Source organism: Eucalyptus grandis, chromosome 9, assembly GCF_016545825.1.
Source record: "Eucalyptus grandis isolate ANBG69807.140 chromosome 9, ASM1654582v1, whole genome shotgun sequence".
Lineage (NCBI taxonomy): Eukaryota > Viridiplantae > Streptophyta > Magnoliopsida > Myrtales > Myrtaceae > Eucalyptus > Eucalyptus grandis.
The window spans coordinates 7,689,924-7,699,767 of record NC_052620.1 but is presented as its reverse complement, the minus strand read 5'-3'; the positions used below and the strand labels follow the sequence as shown (position 1 = coordinate 7,699,767).

Genomic DNA, 9,844 nt, shown 5'->3' with positions numbered 1-9,844 from the left:
CATTCGTTTTAGGGATTCGATTTAGTGTCGAATCTGCTTTTCGGGGATCCGTTATTCCCAACAGTCATGTAGCCGATCGGCAAGCGAGGTGCTAATTGTGCAAGTGGTGGAGATTCCCTTTGAGAGCGATCGGGTACTACGTGTGTAGGAGCCTGAATGACACATTATTAATGGACCAACGGAAATAACCGTCGATCTTGTTATGTGTTGATGAGCACAATCGCTCGGTCCGATATGGGCAGTGGACTGTGGATATATCCTTGGCGGGCTTTGATTGCTAGGCTTTGAGCCAATCGAACATGTGATGTTCCAAATTGGACCAGCAAGTAGATCCACGGGTGGGACGCGCTTCGGGTAAAAATGCAACAAATGCAACTTCTATGTCCCTACATATTGCTATCTCATTAATCTCTTTTAAAAGACTATTTTGACTTTTTGAGAATGTCACTTGACATTTTGTTGCATTCTTTATCTTTCCAATATTCATGAATAATAGGATACTAAAACTAAGGATGCTAAAACTAAGAACAATGGAGATTAAAACCAAGGAGTATATATAAGGCGTGACGGTATTAAGCATTTAATTGCATTCATGGAGTCTTGGCCGCTCGGCGGCCACGAAAGAGGGGCATTTGGTGTGCATAACAATATTATCATTTCTGAATTTTCGAATCACCTTCGGTCATTGAATGGAGTCAAAGGCTCCCATCATGCAAAAGTAAGAGGGGGTGAATATTATAGAAAGAGCAATACTAGGTATACTAATTACAAAGCCTTTGTGAACTCTTCCGTTTATATAGCCTTAGTACCCTTTAGTAATCATATAATATATGTAGCATAACTTTCTAAAATGAAAACTTCTCTGTTGAATGCATCGCTTAGTGCACAAATAGTTATTTTGATTGATTAGTATTATTTGTCAAGTCAAACGGTAAAACTGCTGTTTGAAGTAATTTTTTTTTTTAATGTTTGACCTTTTCATAATCTTATGGAGCCCATACTTTATTTAACCCGAAACACTTGAAATATTTTATAGTATACAAATATTGACTTTTCTAGAATTCTTGAAACTCGAATAAAACTATAATATTCAAATTTAAATGAGAGTCATCAATAAAAATGGCTGATAATTGCCGTCAAACATGTACGTAAGAAAGAGAATTCTACTAATTCATCACTATCCACTGAAAACAAGTTTAGCAACCCATACAAATTATTTTTCTAGCACAGATATTTTATGATAAATTATGAAGTTGACTATTGCAACCTCTTTAAAACACTTCCTAAGGTGACGATGTAAGGTTTTGAAATCACTCATTCAAAGTTTTATCCGCTCCTACCCATATCTCTTAGAGAGCCCTATGATTCTATCCTTTACATGTTGTTGGGTAAGCATCTTCTCATGAGACCATCCACTTAAAAGAACAAATTCAAGAAGCAGACTTACTATCATAAATTTAAAGGATCTCTATCCATATTCGTAATTACTTAAAAGACAAAATGGATGCTGAAAAATTCTATTATTGTCAGCTATAGCTTTGTACAACCAAAAATTTAATCCCTAAAATCTTCAGGGCTAATTTTCCAACCTTTTGAGATAATGCCTCGATTAGAAATAAAGAAAAATATCATGTAAAGAAGAAGCAGTCAATAGATTCGAGGGAGGGATTTCTTCATCTCACCTTTCATTCTAGCATGATTTTAAAGGGCAATCAAAAGCATAATCACCGATTAAGAAAGTCTAATGTCATTCAAAGTCTTGACTCGAGGAGCGAAAAACATAAAAAGGAAAATTTGAAGGTTCATCATAAACATGCGTTCAACCTTGTCTGAGTTCAAGTATATTGCTAGAACAGGGCCGTCCCATTCCCAACTGCTATCTTCTTGATTTTCTTCATTGCTCAGCAGGTAGTCCGGTGCCATATTTTCCTGCTCCCGCCGAGAATTAAAAGAATGGCAGAAAGCTTTAGTCAATAAAAAGAAAAGTTTAACAAAATCAGGCAAAAGTAGATAATTTCATACAACAGAATTAGGTTTATTCAATAAATACTAGCCTTCTTGCTTTTCTGGTGATGAGGTCGCATCATAAGCACAAACGAAAAAGTGTTAACAATTAGCCACCATCTCTATCTGGCAAAGGAACGCCTACATGCCCGGCTTATTAGCCACGAATCTCAGGGCGGTCCATCCTTATCTCAGGGTGGTCCACCCATAAGGATGGACTGCTACCGTGCTCTTCATGATCGGGTTCAGCAAATTGTACTTCTTCGGGTCATTGGCGACGTTAAATCTCCCCCTCCCGTACCCAAGGACCCAGAAATCGTGGCCATGAAGGTGCCATGGGATTGTCTCGCTGTTGTTCGCTGTCATGGTGTTTGCATTTTGCAAAATGATGTCCACTGTAGTGTTGAACTTCAGTCTGTAGATCAAGTCGCTAGAGGTGGCATTGGTTTTGTCCACGACACGGTAGTCGTTGGAATCTGCATAGCCGGGAAGATGGTCGGGTGGTGGGCTTTGATCGAACACATGGTGGAGATTCTCGTTGAGGGCAATTGGGTACGGTGTGCGGGGGAGGGTGAGCGACACATAATTCACGGACCAATGGAAATAACCGTCAATCTCGTTCCGTGTGATGAGTAACACAATCATGCGGTGTGCTCTGGGTGATGGAGTGCGGACATATCCTCGTCGGGCTTTGATCGCTATGCTCTGTGCCAATTGCGGAGCCACGTCGTTCCAAATCGGGCCCGTAGGTGGATCTGTGGGCGGGACATGGTTTGAATGGTTCGGGTGGTAATTGAGCACGTTGAGACCGGGAGGGGCTATGGCAGCGGCGTTCCAGCCAACAATGTTGCTCGTGATCCAGTAGTTTCTCGATGGGTCTTGATCAGCTTTGATCAAGACAGAGTACGTCTCCCCCGGGTAGATGAACAGGTTTTGGACAACAAATGGCTCTACATAGTACCCATCTGCTTCAACTACGGTCAGGTTGTGACCCTGCGAATCAAAAGAACATCTCGACATACGCTCGAAGCAGTAAGTTCCAAAGCACAAGTCTTTGCAAAGAAAACATGTTCATCTTCCAATTTAATAGTCTCTTAAAAATATCGAAAAGGTTACTTCCGGCTGAATCTGAGTCAGAGAATGGGCACACCAAATCATCACGCAGCAAATCAAAAAAGTCAGTGTTCTCTTTCTCCTTCAGAAAAACCCGAATCATATCTTCTCCCCCAATACTTGCTATCATGTGTAATCCGATATGAAATGATAATAGCATAGAGTCTTCATCTTCGAGACTTCGAAATCGTTATAGAAAGCCATGGAAAAAAAATAAATAAATAAAAAGCCAGAGGAATAAGTTGTAGGTGATGGAAGTTTACCTCAATTTGAAAGCTGAGAGCATATTGAATGGCCACGCTTGAAATCCTGAGGCGATTTGTTTTCCCAGGGACGATTGTCCAGTTCAGATATGCAGGAATGGTCGCGTTATAAGCCATTGTATCCAAGCTTGGAGTGGCCGATTTGGAGCTATCGAACTTTCCCTTCCCTTGAATTTGTAGCGACTGCAATCCAAGCAATAAAAGAGAATGAAAAAGCCCATGAGCAATGAGTGAAGCTGGTGATTTTTTTTGTTCCATAACCGAGGAAATCAAATTAACTTAATTACCTCAGGCTCCACATCCCAATAGAAGGCTTGGTCATTACTGCTTTTGTTGTACCAGTCGTTGAGGATGACGCTCTGCTCGTAGTCATAGGCAAATGGCTCAGTGACACCGTACGGCGGCGAAAGCCGGATCCACCCATACAGTCCCGCTACCTTTTGCATGCTGTAATGGGAGTAGTACAAGTGCGTTCCAGGCTACATGGAGTGTAAGCATAATGTCATCCTTTGCAAGACGAGAATTTAAGTGCCTGTTGCGAGTAAACATCTAATGAGGTGGATTCTCCTTGAACCCCACATGAGGTTCAGAAGAGCACACATGAACATGGGTGGCTCCATTGCTGATTCAGCCTAAGGAAAGTTCCTCGCATGAAATTATTCAATAATCTTTGTACTTACCCGATCAAGGATAAAACTATAGGTAAAAGTTTGTCCTGGCAAAATGGAGCATAGACACCATGGACTTCTCTGCAAACCCATAAATCATCGTCTACTCAAACACTTAACCAGACCTTCATATCGAAATTTTGATGTGCTGGTTACATACCGGGACTCCGTTCCATTGAATTGCGAGATTCTCCTTCAGTTTTGGTAACTTTGACTTCAACAGTGTCTCCCTGCTGCCCCTTAATGGTCGGTCCCGGTGTCTCTCCGTTGATGGTGATGACCTGCTTATGGTAGAGGTCCAACTCTTCCTCCACATCCCAGCGGAAGGGACGAAATCTAGCCTCTGCATATGGCATCATCACCAAAACACAGAGAATCAATGCTATTAATAGACGCATGTTTTGAGCTTGCAGAAGGGGGTAGACGGAGAGAATGTGGGGTCAAACTCGAAAAAGTTTTCAAACCCGCCATATACATTGAGAGAGAGAGAGGGAGAGAGGGATGGAGGGATGCAACCACGCAAAAGGACAGAAGTAGCCACTCCCTTTGATTTGAGGCAAGTGAAGTCCTCAAACCTACTCTTTGCATTGCTGTGTGTATGTGTAGTAGATGGTAAGTCTTGGTTGTGGTAGATGGGATGAGATTTCAGAGCTTTGAATAGAGATTCGTTGGTCATGCATGCTGATTTCGGAAAGACCAGTCCGACCGTCCGCGAGTTTGTGTGTTGCATGTGACTTTTTAGTTGGAATATTATTTTGACCTCTTCATGAAATTTATAGAGAACATCTTAAGGTATAACATACTAAAATTTGAGACAAAATGGCTGAGTTTTGAGGGGTGAAACCCTCCTTCTACGAAAATGCTAGATATGAAACTGTTTTGTTGACCTCTTGGTGATTTTGTGTGTTTCATGTAACTTTTTACTGAGAATTTCACTTTGACCCCTTCACGAAAGTTGTATAGAACATCTTGAAGACTAACATACTCAATTTTAGGTAAAACGAACAAGTTTAGCCGAGTGGAACGAATTTTCCTTTGAAGACGATAGATCTGGAAATGTTGTACTGAACTCCAGCGACTTCGTGGACTATAAAGTGAATTTCCTTTGAGAATCTTACCTGTATCCCTTAATGAAAGTTGTATTGGACCTCTTGAGGCAAAACATATCAAATATTCAGAGGAAATGAAGGAAGATAAGTAGGTGAAATCTTGATTTTTCGGAGACGGCTAAACCAGGAATGTTCGGTACTAGGAACAGGGGCTTCGACCGTCCATATTTTAATTATCTAGGACGAATCTGGACTTGATGTCTCATGAAAAATCTACCTTAGGGTCTTGACTATCACCTGGTAAAATTTCATAATTTTTGGAGGTCATTCGGGTATTTAAGTTAAAATATTTCAAGAACCGCACAATCTGATGTGTCCGAATTTTGCGAGCTGTAATGTGTGAGCTATATCTTTTTGTGTGAAGTTATTTTGGGCATGTGATCTTCATGGAGTTGCTGCCTTTATTTCTTGACTAACACATGTTCAGATTTCATAATTTTTGAAGATCATGTGGGTATTTAATTAATATATTTTCTGAAATTGTGCAAGCTGGATTTTGGTTGATTTCAAAAAAGTCATGATGTATGGATTATTCTAAGTTGTATGGACCCCATGGATTATGTTGTCATAAGTGATTGGATCTTGCTGCACATGTGATGATATTTGGAACTACATATAAGAAACAAAATGCTGAAAATGATCTTGTTGCCATCATATCATATGCCATGTTGGAATTGAGCCATAAATGTGAATGTGAACTATGATAAATGAGAATGCCATCGGAGGTGTGAGCCGACGATGCCCCAGGAGTGTCGGGATGCCCGGCCAAGGAGTGTAAATTCCAGATGCCCGGAGGGTGTGTGCCGGATGTCCTCGGGAGTTTCGAGATGCCCGGGATGTGGGGGTGCCGGAAGCCCGGAGGTGTGAGCCGGGGGATACCTCGTGATGCCAATTGGGGTACGAGATGCTCGGAGTTTGTGTGCCGGATGCCCGGAGGTGTGTGTCGGAGGTTCCTCGCGATGCCAGGTTGGGTGCGAGCGATAAATTGTGGGATGCAAACATTGGTCCCTGGAAAGAAGAACTAATGAGATCTTTGTGAAAGATGAGAATTGAAAATGAATCATGTGCATAGGTGTATGCATATGGCATGATGCATGATCTGCTTATGAAAATAAATTGATGTTATTTGATATTAAAAATGCGATCATGAAGGCATGAATGGATCTCGTGATGTATGCTTGATAGCATGGATAATATGAATCATGGTGGTATTTGCACGATGGCATGGTGAGATATGCATGACTGCATGGTGGTATATGCACATATGGCATGGATATGCATGAATGCTTGATGATGAGTGCATGGTGGTATGTGCACATATGGCATGGTGATATATGCATGAATGCTTGATGATGAGTGCATGATGATATATACACGTATGGTATGATGACATATGCATGGCTGTAAAGTAAGTTATGCTTGAATGCATGAATGATACGTGCTTTGTTGTGATGCCTTGAGTGTTCTATGTGACGCAATGAGTAGTTTGGTGGATCTTTATTACTGAGTGGTTGTACTCACCCTTTTTGGGGATTAACATTTTAAAATAGATAAGATACCCCTGCTGCCACTGCCACCAGTAAATGGATCAAGTGGTTGGATCTAACCGCAAGGAGGAGGATAGTAAAGGAAGAAACTGTTGGACGCCGACACTGATCGATGGACCTTAAGTATATGACTGTTGGAGGAGATGTCGGTCATCTTTTGAAGTATAGCCAAGTATAGAAAATTATGGCATTTTGATGTACCGATGAATGATGTCCATCTGGTTTAAGTAAATAAAAGTGTACGGCTTTTACCTATAAATGTTTAGTGTGTGTGCATCGTTTTCTGAATATAGGGAAGGAGGTTGTTGGATATGCTTCCGTTACATGAATTGCGCAAGGGACCGATCTAAAAGAAGTAAACCCCCAGGTTGTATGGACCAACTGCAATTGAAATGGTATTAGAGTGTCATGTTATTAGGGAAAGTGAAAGGTAAGCGAACTATGGCGACCCCAATTGGATCGGGGGCCGTCGAGGGGTGCCACACATTATTTATTTTATAGCATTTCAACTATTATTAAACCATATAATATATAATGTGGGCCACAATAATTCTTACATTCTCCCACTTGGCCCATATGATTTTCCTTTCATGATTTAATAAAGACTGTAATGTGCACAATAACATTATGCTATAAAATTTTCATTAAATTGGCAAACACATAGTAATCACAATTAAGTAAATAAAACTAATGTGAGTCACAGCGGTTGTATGTCATTAATCGACATAGTCCCTTCTATGCACTACAACTATAGCACTTTACTTAACATGATCCATAAATGAGAAGTACGGTAATAGTCCAACTATAACGTCTCTTTAAAAATTATCTTGTTTAACATTCATTTATTTCCATAATGTATACTAAATAGAAAACAAGAAATTTCAGAAACACGTAAATGAGCTCAAAGTATCAAATACATAAATTTAATACAATTATAATACAAACATTAATGACGTCCAATAATACCTATCTTTTCAACATGCTCATTACATATTTTGGGCGGTAGTCCTTTTGTTAAGGGATCTGCTATCATAAGATTGGTGCTAATGTGCTCAATTGACACTCTTCATTTCTGAACTTCTTCTTTAACAGACAAGTATTTGATCTCCATATGCTTAACACCCTTAGAATACTTGTCGTTCTTAGAGAAGAAAGCTGTTGCACAGTTATCACAATAAATTTTCAGCGGCTTGGCAATATTGTCGACTATTACAAGCCCTGAAATAAAATTCCGTAGCCATAATCCATGAGTAGTGGCCTCAAAGAATGCCACAAATTTAGCTTCCATAGTGGATGCAGTAATAACTTACTGCTTTACACTCTTCCATGAAATTGTCCTTCCAACCAAAAGAAACAAGTAACCAAACGTTGATTTTATTGTATCGGCACATCTAGCTAAGTCTGAATCTGAATATCCAATCACCTCGAGATAATCGGATCTTTTATAAGTGAGCATATGATTATTTGTTCCTTGCAAGTATCTAAGAACTTTCTCTGCAGCTTTCTAATTATCCATTCAAGGATTACTTTGATACCTGCTCAGCATTCCGACAGCAAAACTGATGTCTGGTCTAGTGCAAGTTTGTGCATAAATTAAGCTCCCCACAACAGATGCATAAGAAATATTTTTCATTTGTTCTCGTTCCAATTCACTTTTCGGACATTGCATAAGGCTAAATTTGTCACATTTCTGAATTGGAACTCTTCCTGCTGAACATTTACTCATATTAAATCTCTCTAAAATTTTCTCAATGTAGACTTTCTGAGACAATCCTAATAATCATTGTGATCTATCACAAAATATTTATATTCCTATCACATATGTTGCCTCTCCCATATCCTTCATTTCAAAATTCTTAAAGAGAAACTTCTTAGTTTCATGTAACAAACCAAGATCATTAGCAGCAAGCAAAATATCATCAACATACAAAACTAGAAAAATAAACTTGCTCCCACTAATTTTCATATATATACACCAATCAACGGTGTTTTCCTTAAATCCAAATGAAGATATGGTATCGTTAAACTTAAGATACCATTGTCAGGAAGCTTCTTTAAGTCCATATATTGACTTCTTTAATTTACATACCATGTGTTATTTTCCTTTAACTGAAAAGCCTTCGGGTTAATCCATATAATCCTCTTCTTCTAAATTCCTATTAAGAAATGTGGGTTTTACATCCATTTGGTGTAACTCCAAGTCACAATGAGTCACAAAAGCCATAATGATTCTAAGTGAGTCCTTCTTAGAGACTAGTGAAAATGTCTCTTTATAGTCAATGCCTTCTTTTTGCGTAAAACCCTTTGCAACAAGTCTGGCTTTATGTCATTCAATATTGCCTTTTGAGTCGCGCTTGGTCTTAAAGACCCATTTACACCCAACATTTTTACATCCTTTAGGCAATTTAACAATATCTCAAACTTGATTTTGATGCAAGGATTTTAACTCTTCTTCCATGGCATCAAACTATTCATTAGAATTTTCACAGTCCATGGCTTGGGAAAATGAATCTAGATTATTTCCAATGTAGATAAACCATATAGTTATCATAAATAGCCGACCTCCTTTCTCTTTGAGATCTTCGTAATGTTATTTCTTGTGACTCAGCTATCAGAGGTTCAATGCTGACATCTCCATTATGGAGTGTTTGTTCATTAATTTATTGTTCTCGATTATTGTTAAGTTGTACTATAATATCAGGAACAACAACTTTAGAAGTTTTGGGTATAGGAACTTCTACTCTTACTTCTTGAATGCAAGCATCACGCACTCTTTCACTCCCACTGATGTCACAATTCTCAATGAACCTAGCATTTCTAGATTCAACAATTCTTGTACTATGATTAGAACAATAAAATTTATACCCTTTGAATTTCTTTACATAACCAATGAAATAACCACTAGTCGTTCTTGAATCCAATTTCCTTTCATGTGAATTGTAAATTCTTATTTCTGCTTGACAACCCCAAACATGCAGGTGTTGTAAACTAGGTTTCCTTCCCATCCACAGTTCAAAAGAAGTATTTGGAACTGCCTTACTAGGAACCATGTGTAATAAAAACATAGAAGTCTTTAAAGCATACATCCACAAAGACAAAGGTAAAGATAAATGACTCATCATACTCCTAACCACTTCCAT

General features: G+C 39.1%; 1 protein-coding gene across 1 annotated transcript; it reads right to left on the bottom strand.

Moving 5' to 3' along the window:
* Positions 1-2,091: 2,091 nt before the first annotated feature.
* Positions 2,092-4,216, bottom strand: LOC104452797 (L-ascorbate oxidase). Its single transcript, XM_039301408.1, is given in 4 exon segments — positions 2,092-2,997; positions 3,381-3,563; positions 3,668-3,859; positions 4,061-4,216. Coding segments are annotated over 4 exon segments (1,347 nt in total). The 5' UTR covers positions 4,142-4,216; the 3' UTR covers positions 2,092-2,106.
* Between the last annotated feature and the right edge of the window lie 5,628 nt (positions 4,217-9,844).